The sequence below is a fragment of the Telmatherina bonti genome (genome assembly GCF_933228915.1).
Source record: "Telmatherina bonti genome assembly, chromosome: 12".
Classification (NCBI taxonomy): domain Eukaryota; kingdom Metazoa; phylum Chordata; class Actinopteri; order Atheriniformes; family Telmatherinidae; genus Telmatherina; species Telmatherina bonti.
Window position 1 is genome coordinate 6,587,430 of NC_136610.1, and position 17,918 is coordinate 6,605,347.

Genomic DNA, 17,918 nt, shown 5'->3' on the forward strand with positions numbered 1-17,918 from the left:
TGACCATGTCACCACCATGCCAACCACTATGCCACAGTGCTAACCTCTACTTTGCCATGCTAACTACTACGCCACCGTTCTAACTGTGACATGCCCTGCGATGAACTGCCCTTCAGCCTCACATCAAACCTTTAAAGGATGTACATTATATTTTTATAACAAACCACCCTTAAACTCTGACCACCTGATTTCTACCAGTTTAATTGACCTTTATTTGACTAAACCTTGTGTCCAACTACAACGGTGTCCTCTGTGGACATGTTCTCATTCTGTCGTCAGAATGGAAGGTTTTCAGCATGAGATGTAAAATGAATAAACTTGAACTAAAATGAGGTTTCTGATGTTCAATAATCTGGAATATAATATGTTCCTGTATTAAAATCAGAAAGTTGTGTCACACTTTCAGCTCAGCTCACATGACAATGATGACAATGATGATGATGATAAGCAGAAGTTATGACTCAGTTGTTTTTCCAGAATAAAAACAAATAAATCCTCAGGCTGGGCTCAAAAATCGTGTTTTCCAAAAAACAGACAATTTACTCATGGTTTCAATTTTCAATAAATTCAAATGATCTATCTATTTATTTTTATATACTTCAGTCTGTGCCACCACCACCACCTGTTCCGCGTGCCCTCTTCCATCCTTACTCTAGATCCGCCCCTGCCCCGCAGTCACGTGGTTGTCAGAGTTCTGTTACTCTTCATCCTTCAGGTTCAGGGTCAGAGCCTTGTCTGTGGGGAAGGGTGGTGGTCCTTAATCCCACTCCCAGGAGTCCAAGCTCGGCTCCTCCCTCTCCGTCCTCCTCCTCCTCCTCTGGTCTATAAAGAGGACTGAGGACGGGTTTCGGAGCGCCGAGAAGCAGAAAGAGGAAGAGGAGGAGGAAGAGCAGCAGGATTTCAGTCTTTTCAGCAGCGTGAAGATGAAGGTGTGCGTGCTGGTTTTGGGTCTGTCCCTGGTTCTGACCCTGTGCTTGGCCCGGTCTCCGTACCAGGCCGTCCTGCAGCACAGCCGGATCCGAGGCCGGCAGCAGGGGTGAGTGGTCTGCCGAACCCAACAGAACCGAACCGACACGAACAGTTGTATGTTAGTGCAACAGGAATCCTGAGTTCCTGGGTAGTTCTACAGAGTTGTTTGTTCTGCAGGAGGTTTTTTATGCATCGCTCTGAAACTGCATGAAGTTTTAAAGAAAGTGATCAGCTGATCGATCAGGCCCGGTTCTGCAGGGTCAATGGGTCTGGAGGTTCTAATCAGCTCACTTTAAAAACCTCCAGACATCTAAAACCTCCTTGTTATAAGGTGGAACCAGTTCATTTAAGATGGTACCGTCCATGTGGCTCTGGCCTGCAGAGGTCCAAACTCCTCGTGACGCCACTGTGAAGGTGGTGGAGGTGATGTAGATGATGAAGATGATGGGGTAAAGGCAGATTTAGTTTAGTTTCATCTGAACACGTAAAAAGGAAATAATTCCATGTTTCTGGAACGACAAACTGAAAACTAAATATTCTGTTTAGGAGTTTGGAGCAAAAACAAACTTATTTTATCCCACAATCTCCTTAATAAAAAATCATATTTAAGCATTTAGCTCCTTATCAATATAATAATAATATTCTGTATATTATAATAAATATAATCTATTTCTTACCAATCATGCTTAAAGTCTCTTTAGTTCAGCATTAAACACTTGCAACCGCTGCCAGAACAAAAATATTTGTACTTTTGAGACCAGGAATATAATATTGATATAAACAGTTTAGGACCCAACACTGACAGCTGCGGGACGCCGCTGGTAATGTTCATGTTGATCAAACTACGCTTTTACAAACTGCTTCTGTGTAGATTAATATCTTATGATCTAGTCTTATATCATACTGGGATAGTTTCTTAAATTATACAACATCATGTTTCATTAAGTTAAAAGCTTTTTATATCTATGAAGATCCAGACTTTAAGATGTTTTTTGGTCTGTTGAGATTTTCATTACAGAATCAGTCGATATCGGCCATGTTGCTGCATCACATCTAAATCCACAATGACTTTAAAGATGATGGAGATAATACAGGTGGGGAAGGTGATGGAGAAGTTGATGAAAGTGATGGAGGTGATGATGATAATGAAGATGATGAAGGGGATTGAGAGGTAGAAGTGATGGAGATAATAAAGGTGACGAGGTGATGGAACTGATTGAGATGATGGACATAATGAAGGTAATGGGACTGATGGAAGTGATAGAGATGATGGCAGTGATGGAGATAATGGAGGTTATAAAAGGGATGGAACTGGCAGAGATGATGGAACTGATGGAGGTGGTGGAGGTGATGAAGGTGATGAAGGTGATGCAGATGATAAAAGCGATGGAGGTGATGGAGGTGACGGAGATGATGGAAGTGATGGAGATGATGGAAGTGATGGAGATGATGGAACTGATGGAGGTGATTAAACTGGCGGATATGATAAAAGTGATGGAGGTGGTGGTGGTGATAAAGATGATGGAATAGATGGAGGTGATAAAAGTGATGAAGATGATGAAAGGATGGAGGTGATGAAAGTGATGGAGATGATGGAACTGATGGAGGTGGTAAAACTGATGGAGATGATGGAAGTGATGGAGGTGACGGAGATGATGAAAGTGATGGAGATGATGGAACTGATGGAGGTGATGGAAGTGATGGAGGTGACGGAGATGATGGAAGTGATGGAGATGATGGAAGTGATGGAGGTGATGGAGATGATGGAAGTGATGGAGGTGATGAAAGTTATGGGGGTGATGGAACTGATGGAGGTGATGAAAGTTATGGAAATGATGGAACTGATGGAGGTGATGGAGATGATGGAAGTGATGGAGATGATGGAACTGATGGAGGTGATGGAGATGATGAAAGTGATGGAAGTGATGGAGGTGACGGAGATGATGAAACTGATGGAGGTGATGGAGATGATGGAAGTGATGGAGGTGATGGAGATGATGGAAGTGATGGAGGTGATGGAGATGATGGAGGTGATGGAGATGATGGAAGTGATGGAGGTGATGGAGATGATGGAGGTGATGGAGATGATGAAAGTGATGGAAGTGATGGAGGTGACGGAGATGATGAAAGTGATGGAGATGATGAAAGTGATGGAGGTGATGGAGATGATGGAGGTGAAGAAGATGATGGAGGTGATGGAGATGATGGAAGTGATGGAGGTGATGGAGATGATGGAGATGATGGAAGTGATGGAGATGATGGAGGTGATGGAAGTGATGGAGGTGATGGAGATGATGGAGGTGATGGAAGTGATGGAGGTGATGAAAGTTATGGGGGTGATGGAACTGATGGAGGTGATGAAAGTTAAGGAAGATGATGGAACTGATGGAGGTGATGGAGATGATGGAAGTGATGGAGATGATGGAACTGATGGAGGTGATGGAGATGATGGAAGTGATGGAGGTGATGAAAGTTATGGGGGTGATGGAACTGATGGAGGTGAAAGATGTTAAACAGTGATTTAAGGAATGGCGAGAGACACTGTGGTGTGTTTAGGGTTTAACTTCAGTGTGGGATTTCTGGTGTGTTTAGCCGTGTTCCTACCAAGATGTCCAGCGTTTCCATCATAGAAAAATGGGATGATGTCAGAATATCCAGTCTGACCACTATAACTTCATGGCCTGTTTGTTTGGGTCCCAGTCTCACAAACCCCACCATGATGGTTGGAGCTGTACTCAAATCTTTTGATTGGTCGATAGTATCACAACTTGCTTTGTGAGTCATGTTGCCATGGCGCCCTGCTGTTGCTGTGAGGCGCCGCCTACCAGGTAAAGATACGGTTGTCAGGTGAATCAAAGTTAATATTGCTGTGTTTATTATAGATATGTATGGATCTGAAATCATAGCTCATTTCTGTTTTTGTGTTTCCCTCTCCTCCCCCCTCCTCCCCCTCTTTCTCCTCCTCAGTCCGAATGTTTGTGCCATGCAGCAGATTAAAGGAACCAATAAGAAATATTTCACCAACTGTAAACAGTGGTACCATCGGAAGATCTGCGGACAGCCCACGTGAGTCCAACTATAACCTCCGTCTGTCCTCTCTCCGTCCTGTCTTCCTCGTGTCCTTTCCTCTCTCCGTCCTGTCTTCCTCGTGTCCTTTCCTCTCTCCGTCCTGTCTTCCTCGTGTCCTTTCCTCTCTCTGTCCTGTCTTCCTTGTGTCCTTTCCTCTCTCCGTCCTGTCCTCTCCATGGTCCATTCCCTGTGTCCTCTTGTTGTCCTGTCCTCTGAATCTCTGTGGGGTTCTGACCCTGTTCTGTGTTTCTGGATTGTCCATCTCTGGAGGACTGCTTGTCTCTTCTGTAACCTCAGAGGAGGAAATGTCCTCAGCCGGGCAGAACCGTTAGTGTCCATTTACCTCTGAAGACGGGTTCCTGCTGTGAGAACTTCTGGTTCTGAGGTTGGTGGTTCTGACTCCTGGTCCAGGTCGAGTCTTTTACGCTTGATGAGTTTCACTCTGTCCTAAACTCACAGGTGTGAGATGTCCAGTGGACCACGATCTGAACCAAACAGAACCACGGTCCAGTAAGCTGTTGTTCTGCAGCTCGTTGGATTCCCGTTTCTCCTGAAACAATGTTTGTATCCCTTCATTTGAGAACTCCTGAGAACCAATCAGAGTTCAGTTAGACACGATGATTGACGATGTCATCATGTATCAAATCTTTACAGAGTAAAACAGAACCTCGGTTTGGGTTTTCCGATGTGAAAATGAGCATTTGAACACACCACGGAGGGCACTTGAACTTACCACTGGGAGGACGTTATGAACTCACAACAGAGATGACTTGAACTCAGCACAAAGAGCACCTAAACTCAGTAAAGAGGACTTGGACTCACCACAGGGGACAGCTGTAAACCCAGAAGTGGTGTCACTAGATCAAAATCTGAGCCGAGCTGGGTCATTTGGGTTTTCAGAACCCTCAGAGTTCTGGATGTGTTTTTTTTACCATTATGCAACAGAGAACCAACCTGGAAAGTCTTGTTAAAGTGTTTTTCCGTCACTGAGTCCACCTGCTCGGTGTGAGAGGGCCTTCAGGGTCCGGTTCAGCATCAGGACTCTCTGGATCAGAACACACTACTTGAACTTCAGGTATTTTCCTGCAGTGAGGTGTTCTCTGCACAAACACACTTCGCTCTTTGTGAGGACCGACAGCAAAGGTCTGGTAAAAACCAAACCTGAGCTCTGAAACCTGGCGTGAGTCCTCAAACGGGCCTTTAAAGGTCTGTCTGTGAGCGAGGACAGGACCCAACGTCCTCCTGAGACAGAGAAGTCCTCCTGACCTGAGACCGGTCCTCAGAGAGATGGTTAGACTCAGTAATCCTGATCCGGCTCAGCTCCTGCTGAGAGCCTCATTAACATTGTGTGTGTGTGTATGCGTGTGTTTCATGGAAAACACCAGAACCAGATCCTCGGAGTTCGGTCCGGCAGTCTGTGGACGTTCTGTTTCAGGACGTGTTAGGAGAAGCACATTCTTGACTTCCACCCGGCTGCAGCGGAGCGTCCCTCCGGAGCCGTGAAGGTGAGGAAGCTGACGGCCGAATGATGAAGATTTAAGAGACAGAGGCTTGTTTTTTCTCTCCAGAGGTCTGAACTCAGCGGCTCGGCTCAGTGTGTTTATCCAGAACTCTGCATACATCTACTTTATCGGTTCAGTCAGAGGGGAGTATTCAAAAGGTAAAACTTTACCAGTATCAGCGTTCACGAATAGAAACTGCTTCACTGCCGTTCTTCTGGTTCGCCTCCTGGTTCAGGAAAAGCCTAAATATGGTCCTGAACCTGGTGGACTGCCTGCTGATCCTTCTACCAAACATGTCACATGACCCTTTGCTCCTCAGGAATCAAGTCTAGAGAGACTTCTTGTTCTGCAGCATCTGTTTAAACTCAGTCATACAGTTTCTGGTCTTTCTGGACCACTGTGTTTCTGTCAGGTTCCATCCAGACTCTTCTCGGTTGTGGTTCCATGGTGGTGGAACATCTGAAGACTGATCTGTTCAGAAAACATCTGAACACACCAAACTCATGTTGACCGTGGGCTTCCTAATACAGTAGTTACTGGATGTTAAGAACTTCGAATCAAAATTTCAGCTTCTTACTGAGGCAGCTGCTGATGAGATAAAGCATCTGTGACTGTCAGCAGTCAGCCTGACAGAGGCTGAGATGAGAACAGAACATCCTAGCAGGTTTCTGACTCTGGGCCAACTCCCAGCTGATACTGGGCCAAAACCAGGCCAACTCCCAGCTGATACTGGGCCAAAACCAGGCCAACTCCTGGCTGATACTGGGCCGACACCGGACCAACTCCTGGCTGAGACTGGGCCGACACTGGGCCAACTCCCGGCTGATACTGGGCCGACACCGGACCAACTCCTGGCTGAGACTGGGCCGACACCAGACCAACTCCCGGCTGAGACTGGACCAAAACCAGGCCAACTCCTGGCTGATACTGGGCCGACACCAGACCAACTCCTGGCTGAGACTGGGCCGACACTGGGCCAACTCCCGGCTGATACTGGGCCGACACTGGGCCAACTCCCGGCTGATACTGGGCCAACTCCCGGCTGATACTGGGCCAAAACCGGGCCAACTCCCGGCTGATACTGGGCCAAAACCAGGTCAACTCCTGGCTGATACTGGGCCAAAACCAGGCCAACTCCCGGCTGATACTGGGCCGACACTGGGCCAACTCCTGGCTGATACTGGGTCAAAACCAGGCCAACTCCTGGCTGATACTGGGCCAAAACCAGGCCAACTCCTGGCTGATACTGGGCCAAAACCAGGCCAACTCCCGGCTGATACTGGGCCAAAACCAGGCCAACTCCCGGCTGATACTGGGCCAAAACCAGGCCAACTCCTGGCTGATACTGGGCCAAAACCAGGCCAACTCCCGGCTGATATTGGGCCAAAACCAGGCCAACTCCCGGCTGATACTGGGCCAAAACCAGGTCAACTCCTGGCTGATACTGGGCCAAAACCAGGCCAACTCCTGGCTGATACTGGGCCAAAACCAGGCCAACTCCCGGCTGATACTGGGTCAAAACCAGGCCAACTCCTGGCTGATACTGGGCCAAAACCAGGCCAACTCCTGGCTGATACTGGGCCAAAACCAGGCCAACTCCCGGCTGATACTGGGCCAAAACCAGGCCAACTCCCGGCTGATACTGGGCCAAAACCAGGCCAACTCCCGGCTGATACTGGGCCAAAACCAGGCCAACTCCCGGCTGATACTGGGCCAACTCCCGGCTGATACTGGGCCAACTCCCGGCTGATACTGGGCCAGCTCCCGGCTGATACTGGGCCGACACTGGGCCAACTCCCGGCTGATACTGGGCCGACACTGGGCCAACTCCTGGCTGATACTGGGCCGACACTGGGCCAGCTCCCGGCTGATACTGGGCCGACACTGGGCCAACTCCTGGCTGATACTGGGCCGACACCGGACCAACTCCCGGCTGATACTGGGCCAAAACCAGGCCAACTCCCGGCTGATACTGGGCCAAAACCAGGTCAACTCCTGGCTGATACTGGGCCAAAACCAGGCCAACTCCCGGCTGATACTGGGCCGACACTGGGCCAACTCCTGGCTGATACTGGGTCAAAACCAGGCCAACTCCTGGCTGATACTGGGCCAAAACCAGGCCAACTCCCAGCTGATACTGGGCCAAAACCAGGCCAACTCCCGGCTGATACTGGGCCAAAACCAGGCCAACTCCCGGCTGATACTGGGCCAAAACCAGGCCAACTCCTGGCTGATACTGGGCCAAAACCAGGCCAACTCCTGGCTGATACTGGGCCAAAACCAGGCCAACTCCTGGCTGATACTGGGCCAAAACCAGGCCAACTCCCGGCTGATACTGGGCCAAAACCAGGTCAACTCCTGGCTGATACTGGGCCAAAACCAGGCCAACTCCCGGCTGATACTGGGCCGACACTGGGCCAACTCCTGGCTGATACTGGGTCAAAACCAGGCCAACTCCTGGCTGATACTGGGCCAAAACCAGGCCAACTCCTGGCTGATACTGGGCCAAAACCAGGCCAACTCCCGGCTGATACTGGGCCAAAACCAGGCCAACTCCTGGCTGATACTGGGCCAAAACCAGGCCAACTCCTGGCTGATACTGGGCCAAAACCAGGCCAACTCCCGGCTGATACTGGGCCAACTCCCGGCTGATACTGGGCCAACTCCCGGCTGATACTGGGCCAACTCCTGGCTGATACTGGGCCAGCTCCCGGCTGATACTGGGCCGACACTGGGCCAACTCCCGGCTGATACTGGGCCGACACTGGGCCAACTCCTGGCTGATACTGGGCCGACACTGGGCCAACTCCTGGCTGATACTGGGCCGACACTGGGCCAACTCCCGGCTGATACTGGGCCGACACTGGGCCAACTCCTGGCTGATACTGGGCCGACACCGGACCAACTCCCGGCTGATACTGGGCCAAAACCAGGTCAACTCCTGGCTGATACTGGGCCAAAACCAGGCCAACTCCCGGCTGATACTGGGCCGACACTGGGCCAACTCCTGGCTGATACTGGGTCAAAACCAGGCCAACTCCTGGCTGATACTGGGCCAAAACCAGGCCAACTCCCGGCTGATACTGGGCCAAAACCAGGCCAACTCCCAGCTGATACTGGGCCAAAACCAGGCCAACTCCTGGCTGATACTGGGCCAAAACCAGGCCAACTCCTGGCTGATACTGGGCCGACACTGGGCCAACTCCTGGCTGATACTGGGCCAAAACCAGGCCAACTCCCGGCTGATACTGGGCCAAAACCAGGTCAACTCCTGGCTGATACTGGGCCAAAACCAGGCCAACTCCCGGCTGATACTGGGCCGACACTGGGCCAACTCCTGGCTGATACTGGGTCAAAACCAGGCCAACTCCTGGCTGATACTGGGCCAAAACCAGGCCAACTCCTGGCTGATACTGGGCCAAAACCAGGCCAACTCCTGGCTGATACTGGGCCAAAACCAGGCCAACTCCCGGCTGATACTGGGCCAAAACCAGGCCAACTCCTGGCTGATACTGGGCCAAAACCAGGCCAACTCCCGGCTGATACTGGGCAAAAACCAGGCCAACTCCTGGCTGATACTGGTCCGACACCGGACCAACTCCTGGCTGAGACTGGGCTGACACTGGGCTAATACTGGGCCAACTCCCAGCTGATACTGGGCCAAAACCAGGCCAACTCCCGGCTGATACTAGGCTGACACTGGACTGGTGTTTATGGTGTTGATGTTGTAGTTTTCTGCAGCTCCTCAGTGGATGGTCATACCATCAGAAACGTGCTCCTGGATGCTGGTCTGTGATTGGCTGATCCGAGGAATTATGCAACATTCCGAGAGCCTGGATCCAGAAGATTTTAAAGAACCATCACAGATAAACAACAAAACATCAGAAACATCCAGCAGCAGACCACAGTTCCTGGATCTCAGAGTTCTGGTACGGCTTCGTAGTGCTGTTACTCAGGTTAAGTAAACCAGCTGCTCTTAGCACTGACCGGTGAGATGGTTTCTATGGAAACAGCTGCTTCAGCACTTTGACACAATTACTCATCTGTTCTTCATTTTCCATGTTTACATTCTCCTCCCCTCTAATTCGCTCTCATCTGCTTCTCGTTTCTTCCTTCTCCTTTTTCATTCACCGCTTTTTTTCTTTCTTCTTTCTTTTCATTCTTTCAGTCCTTTTGTCTTTTTTCTTGAACTTTTGACGCCTGTCTTCCAACTGGTCCCAGTTCTGGACGGTTCTCTGAACATTCTCACAAACATCAGCAGAGAAACAGGAAGTGAAGTGAGAGTTTCTGTGGAGGTTTGAGGAAATAAAGCTGGAAGACCTGAATGTCCCGACACACAAATCATACAGAACACACACACACACACACACACACACACACACAGATGCTGTCTGGTTTAGGAGGGGGTGTTCTGAGTCGGACAGATGGGCCTTTGTCTGCAACTCTGGATCTGTGGTGGGGTCATAGGTCAGCATAAGGAAGACTCATAACCCCCCCCCCCCATCCTCCAGCTGAATTTTGTTCAAACATTCAGGCCATGTCTGCATTTTAAGGTCCGGTTCTGATGTGGAAACGGAGCTAGAGGACCGGCCACTTCCCCTCCCCTCTGAACATCATGACGGCTGCAGCTGCTGGTGACGACACAACATAACTGATCCGGTTCTGGGTTCTGTTAATGGAAACGGGTTTTTCCAGGAAACGGTACTGGACTCAGCAGTGAGCGGGATTCTGGTCATGTCTCGTGCTGCAGAGCTTCGTCCTCACAGTCCGACAGACTGTGACTCCTTGTTTCAGAACCCAGTCTGCTGTTTTGGACCAGTTTTCAGAGATCCGGTCATTTCCATCCCAGCAGTGCCATGGCAGAACCGGATCATTAACCCTTGTTTCATCCTCAATCATCTCCAAACTCCATCTGGGGACCTTCATGGCCAAAAATGTCCAAAAAATACAAAAAAAACAAGCACCAAACCTCAATATTCTTTCTGCTTTTTTACATTAATTATTTGAACACCATCAGACCTGCTCTAAGCTACTAGACATTCAAACATTTTCTGGATTTTAATCCATCAAACTCCATCATGATTATTTAAATCATTACATTATTGATTATATAAAACACAAAAAATATTTTCAGTTTAACCCTTTCATGCATGAATTAATAAAAAACAAGACAACATTTTTTTAATTATAGAATTTTACCTCTATACTCTTTTGTTTACTACTGATATTTAGAATTTATCATGATTTATTATTTATTTTAATGTATTCTATGAAATATTTATAAAATAATACTATATATAATTATAATAATTGTATTATGTAAATCTATAAATAAGAGCTGTATCATTTTCTTTTCCTATTTATTACAAAGGCACACTTGTGTAATTACATTATGCTCAGTTATTTTATTTTTTTCTCCAGTGAGTGGAAACGTTTTATATGACTCACTAACATCCACTGAAGTGGTTTATTTACATAAATACCATCCTCATTCATGAATATGCAAGAAAAAAGCTTGTAAATAGGTATCCCCTATGTGGCCACTCTGCATGAAAGAGTTAATGAACATTTTTGGGGATAATTTGTTGGTGATTATTAGAGTCCTGGATATGTTAAAGATTTGATTGCATTTATATTTGATCATATATCTGCTACTCCTTCTGGGGACCTTAGTGGCAAAAAATGTTCATGCACAAAAAACTTTTGCTGAAACTTTATAAATATGGGTTTTTCTGCTTTCTTTTATAAATCCTTGGAACAGCTTCACATCTGCGCAAAACTGCCAAACATGTGGAATTAAAACCATTTAAACGCCAGTTTAAAGTTTAGAAAATGACCAACAAAATTTATCTAATAACGTTTTATATTCTTCTGCATTATCAGATGTTCCTTTTGTTAAACCTTGTGAACTGAAATGTCCCATTGACTTCCACTAAAACAACATAGATTCATATCACAGTCAGCACAGAGAAAAATCATTCAGTCTTTAATGTCAGCATTTGGTTTGGAAGGAAATTCGTGCTGTTTGACATTTTCACTGGATTCCACCAGATTCAGCTGTTTTTCTTTTGTAGACAGATGCAGGAAATCCTGCTTTCCTTCCTGTTAAATTATGGAGCTGTGGGACTACCAGGGTGCTAAGAGTGAACCGTGTGTGTGTAGGTTTGTGTGTGATAATTTCTGATTATTAAAATGTTGATGGCTGCATGGTGGCACTGTGGCCTTGCAGCACAATACACGGGGGGCTCAAACGGTGGTCTTTCTCCCCATGTATGTGTGGATTCTCTCCGCGTCCTCCGGCTTTCTCCCAAAGACATGGATGTTTAGTTCATTGGTTATTCTAATTTACTCTAGGTGTGAATGGTTTATGTCTGTGTGGTCCTGTGATGCAAGGCATTATGGGCATTATGGGCCCACGCCTATGGGCCCACGCCCACTTGGGGCCCATGTGGGGCCCACCTAGGGCAAACAGAAATGTACATAAAAGCCACATAGTTATGCAACAGTGTCTAGTGTATTGCCATTGGTTCCACTGGCTGAGAGATGTTAGAAATGTCTTTCACAGTGTTTCTTTCACAATTGTCACAATGTTGCGGTGGAGAAAGGGGCCCGTGAAACACTCTGGGCCCAGGGGCCTGTGCACTTTTAATCCGGCCCTGCTGTGATGGACTGGTAACCTGTCCAGGTGTACCTGCCTCTTGCCCAGTGATTGCTGGGATAGACTCCAGCCTGTGACTGGTTAGGAAAGTGAATGGATGAAATGTTGATCAGATGTTTATGAAGCAAATTTTTTCACATAGAAGCAAAAAATCTTTGTTCCTGGTAGTTTTTTGGAATTGCTTTTTAAGTAAGAAGAGCTGGTGGGAAGATTCGTGCTACTAGCCCGAACGTGGCCGAAATGATCAGAAATTTGTTAAAATGTGGAGTAAATTGGAGAAACGTGCCGGAGGGGGGGCACAAGGAACTCTGTGGGAGCCTGTCTGTGGGAGCCTGTCTGTGGGAGCCTGTCTGTCGTAGCCTGTCTGTGGGAGCCTGTCTGTGGGAGCCTGTCTGTGGGAGCCTGTCTGTCGTAGCCTGTCTGTCGTAGCCTGTCTGTGGGAGCCTGTCTGTGGGAGCCTGTCTGTGGGAGCCTGTCTGTGGGAGCCTGTGTGTGGGAGCCTGTGTGTGGGAGCCTGTGTGTGGGAGCCTGTCTGTCGTAGCCTGTGTGTGGGAGCCTGTCTGTGGGAGCCTGTGTGTGGGAGCCTGTGTGTGGGAGCCTGTGTGTGGGAGCCTGTCTGTCGTAGCCTGTGTGTGGGAGCCTGTCTGTGGGAGCCTGTCTGTGGGAGCCTGGGTGTGGGAGCCTGTGTGTGGGAGCCTGTCTGTGGGAGCCTGTGTGTGGGAGCCTGTCTGTGGGAGCCTGTGTGTGGGAGCCTGTGTGTGGGAGCCTGTGTGTGGGAGCCTGTGTGTGGGAGCCTGTCTGTGGGAGCCTGTGTGTGGGAGCCTGTCTGTGGGAGCCTGTCTGTGGGAGCCTGTCTGTGGGAGCCTGTGTGTGGGAGCCTGTCTGTGGGAGCCTGTCTGTGGGAGCCTGTGTGTGGGAGCCTGTCTGTGGGAGCCTGTCTGTGGGAGCCTGTGTGTGGGAGCCTGTGTGTGGGAGCCTGTGTGTGGGAGCCTGTCTGTGGGAGCCTGTGTGTGGGAGCCTGTGTGTGGGAGCCTGTCTGTGGGAGCCTGTCTGTGGGAGCCTGGGTGTGGGAGCCTGTGTGTGGGAGCCTGTCTGTGGGAGCCTGTCTGTGGGAGCCTGTCTGTGGGAGCCTGTCTGTGGGAGCCTGGGTGTGGGAGCCTGGGTGTGGGAGCCTGTCTGTGGGAGCCTGTCTGTGGGAGCCTGTCTGTCGTAGCCTGTCTGTGGGAGCCTGTCTGTGGGAGCCTGTCTGTGGGAGCCTGTCTGTCGTAGCCTGTCTGTCGTAGCCTGTCTGTGGGAGCCTGTCTGTGGGAGCCTGTCTGCAGGCCCACATGGCTGTTAGAAGCCCCCTGTGACAGGATCTGGTCCCAGCTAACTGGACAGAGCTGGTTCTGGAATTCCTCACGATTCTGGTTCTGGTTTCAGTCAGTGTTCCTCCTCGCGCCGAATAGTTTGTCTTAGGTTTGGATCCGGGCCCCGCTCCTCTGCAGAGGCGAAGGCGGCCTCCCGCTGCGGCTCCGGACTGATCTGAAAGCTGTTTTTTCTTCGCTGGAAGTTTCTGGAACGTTTTCCCTGGAGCGGTTGAATTACTGCGTGCTCCGTTTGTTTTGACAGAAATCCACGACCGCCATCTTTGTTTATGTGGAGAACAAACGGGAGTCGAGTTTCCATCTGGTTTGATAATCAGAACCGTGTGTGTGCCAACACACACACACACGGTAGCGGGTCTCCATCTGTTTACATTTACTGCAGGAGTTCTAGGAGTTTCTCCTCTTTCAGTTTGGTTTTATTAAAGGAGCTGCAGACGGAGGCCCGAGAGCCGGGTCAGAATTTAGACCCGGTTCTGTCTACTGAGTCTGAGATTGTCTAATGAAGCTTTAGACTTGCTGACCTTTGACCTGAGGCAGCGTGACGTTTGTCCTCTAGAAATTTGTGGCGTTCTTGAACATTTCACGTCTTCCTCCTTCCTCAGAACCCTGCAGAATCCGGATCAAACTGGATTCATATCGTGCTCCATGCTGATCTCTAAAGTTCCTTCAAGTTTGCTGAAAAGCTCTACATCTGGGTTTTGCTTCTGCGGTAGAGCTTCATCCGAATATTAATCCAAAGAGACACGGAGAGTCAGTCTACAGGAAACAGAACCGAGTCAGAATGAGCCAGTGAGAATAAATGTTTCAGGTTCTAGGTTTGTTCCTCAGTCAGACCTCTGCTGTGGTTAGATGAAGATCCCGATCAGAGAAACATTGGTCGGGACGACAGCAACTGATTCTTCTGTTTAATTAAAGATAAAAGCTCATTTCTGGTTCTGTGGGTGCTTCACAGCAGAGATAGACTTCAGCACCTCTTGAACTGGGTCATCCAGAAAAGAAATGATTTGGTGAGTCTGAGTCTTTCTGATTCCTGCATCTTCATCTGAGACGTCATGAAGCACCAAGTTCATATTCCAGGTCCAACACAGAGATGGCAGCTGCCACAAAATCTTACCTCATTATCTTCACCTGTGGTCTTTCCAGCAAGCGGGTGCATAGAAACCAGTAATGTAATCATTTTGCCGTTAATGCGTCATAAAGAAAACAGCGTAATTACTTGACAATATTATAATCAAACCAATTTTGATTATCAAACCCCACAAAAAGCTAAAAAAAAAACTATTTGTATTTTAAGAAATACAATTGTAAAGGGAGCACACACACACATATACACAAACACACACACACATATATATATATATATATATATATATATATATATATATATATATATATATATATATATATATATATATATATATAAATAATATGTATATGTATATAATTTAAAAAATGAAATATCTGGATTTCTTACATCACAATTTTAAAATCTTTTTTTTTTTTAGTAAAAAATGTTTTGGGTTTTTTTTTCAAATAAATAAAAATAATCCCATATATAATTGTGATTAATTTTTATATTTTTTATTGATCTTTTTAATTAGTCTTCTTTGGCATTATAGCAGCAGAATAATGGTCTGGCTACTGTCTTGTTTTTTCCAAATTGAAATGAGGAAAGATGACGAGCAAAGAAAGTTTTGTTCATTTTAGTCTACCAAAATAAATGTCGAAGAATTGTGAGAATCACAATTTAAATTGAATCGACACCCAAAAAATCGGAATTGAATCTGGATGAAAGCATATTGTTAAAGTCCTAACATAAATACACACAGATGTTAAAACACAGAACACTGAAGCTGTTTACCATGCATGGAGGGTTCATCCAGTGTCCAAGGGACTGAGACCACCGAGGGACTGATACCACCAAGGGACTGAGACCACTGAGGGACTGGGACCACCAAGGGACTGGGACCACCAAGGGACTGAGACCACCAATGGACTGGGACCACCAAGGAACTGAGACCACCAAGGGACTGATACTACCAAGGGACTGGGACCACCAAGGGACTGGGACCACCAAGGGACTGGGACCACCAAGGAACTGATACCACCAAGGGACTGATACCACCAAGGGACTGATACCACCAAGGGACTGATACTACTAAGGGACTGAGACCACCAAGGGACTGGGACCACCAAGGGACTAGGACCACCAAGGGACTAGGACCACCAAGGGACTGATAACACCAAGGGACTGAGACCACCAAGGGACTGATACTACCAAGGGACTGAGACCACCAAGGACTGAGACTACCAAGGGACTGAGACCACCAAGGACTGAGACCACCAAGGGACTGGGACCACCAAGGGACTGGGACCACCAAGGGACTGATAACACCAAGGGACTGATACCACCAAGGGACTGGGACCACCAAGGGACTGGGACCACCAAGGGACTGATACCACCAAGGGACTGATACCACCAAGGGACTGAGACCACCAAGGGACTGATACCACCAAGGGACTGATACCACCAAGGGACTGATACTACCAAGGGACTGAGACCACTAAGGGACTGATAACACCAAGGGACTGAGACCACCAAGGGACTGATACCACCAAGGGACTGATACTACCAAGGGACTGAGACCACCAAGGACTGATACTACTAAGGGACTGATAACACCAAGGGACTGATAACACCAAGGGACTGGGACCACCAAGGGACTGATACCACCAAGGGACTGGGACCACCAAGGGACTGAGACCATCAAGGGACTGAGACCACCAAGGGACTGAGACCACTAAGGGACTGAGACCACTAAGGGACTGATACTACCAAGGGACTGATACTACCAAGGGACTGAGACCACCAAGGAACTGAGACCACCAAGGGACTGAGACCATCAAGGGACTGAGACCACCAAGGGACTGAGACCACCAAGGGACTGAGACCACCAAGGGACTGATACTACCAAGGGACTGATACTACCAAGGGACTGAGACCACCAAGGAACTGAGACCACCAAGGAACTGAGACCACCAAGGGACTGAGACCATCAAGGGACTGAGACCACCAAGGGACGAAGCACTTAGTGAATGTCTCAGACAATGGAGTCTGGAGGAACATGAGATGGAAGAACCATCATGGGAGGAAAAGCCCCTGCACAGGATGTACCAGCGGATCACCAAATTGGCCGATATAAACCAGTCCTATCAGTGACTGGAGAGGGCTGGACTGAAGGACGGCACAGAGGCACTAATCATGGCAGCACAGGAGCAGGTCCTGAGCACCAGAGCCATCGAGTACCAGATCTGCCATACCAGGCAGGATCCCAGGTGCAGACTATGCAAAGGAGCCCCTGAAACAATCCAGCACCTCCCAGCAGGGTGCAAGACCAAGTAGCCGGTATAGTGTACCGGCTACTTGGTCTTCCTATAGTGTTCCTGTACACTATAGCCGGTATAGTGTACAGGAACATCTGTGTAGAATATGGACTGGAGACCCCCCAGTCCCAGTGGGAAACTCCCCCCAAGGTGGTGGAGAATGAGAGGACTAAGATCCTCTGGGACTTCCAGATCCAGACAGATAAAATGGTGGTGGCCAACCAAGCGGACATAGTGATATGGATAAGCAGCAGTAGGAAGCCGTAGGGATCGATGTATCCATCCCCAATGATGGAAATATCAGGAAAAAGGAGCATGAGAATCTGGAGAAGTACCCCAGAAATCTCATAAATTAAACATTAAAATCTGTTCCTGATGGGTCTGAAGGTCATTTTTGCAGTTTAAGTTCTTCTTATCTTAACTTCAAATCAAAAGTCTGAAAAAGCTTTATTTATTGCTGATTTTTTTTAATAATTATGATTTTTAATTCTGAATGAACTAATGATACACAAACTGAACTCAATTGAATTGAATCAAATTGAATTAATCGAATTGAATGGGTCTCTGTTAGTTTTTGACTCGTTTCTGTTCAGGTTAATGTCATAGTCAACAGGAAGTGCGCTCTCGGTGGTTTTAGTCTTTTTCCTGGTGGTCGGTGCCGGTCCCCCGTCAGGCGTCTGGTTGGGCTGCAGATTCTTCTTTTCTCAGAGGAAATAAGCTTTACGAGTCCAGACAGCGGTTCCACGTTTATTATGGAAATCTCTACAGGAAGTCCTGAAGGCTGGGCTCGGCCTGCACGCGTCATTACAGCCCACATGGAGCTGGAATCTCAGAGTTTTCCAGCAGACGGACCTCCTCGGCTCCACCTGGTCTCCCTGCATGTAAATCCTGCAGTCCAACCCATCAGTGGAGCCCCCAAGCTGCTGGTCCTGAGAACCAGCCTGAAAGCTGGCCCAGCTGCAGATCTCA

General features: G+C 48.2%; 1 protein-coding gene across 1 annotated transcript in view; it reads left to right on the top strand.

Moving 5' to 3' along the window:
* Positions 1-863: 863 nt before the first annotated feature.
* Positions 864-17,918, top strand: part of tgfbi (transforming growth factor, beta-induced) — a 37,111-nt gene continuing 20,056 nt past the window's right edge. Inside the window, exons 1-2 of the mRNA XM_079250483.1 lie at positions 864-1,036; positions 3,937-4,035. Coding sequence (XP_079106609.1) covers positions 924-1,036; positions 3,937-4,035 — 212 coding nt within the window. The 5' untranslated portion in view covers positions 864-923. The remainder of the gene's footprint in view (positions 1,037-3,936; positions 4,036-17,918) is intronic.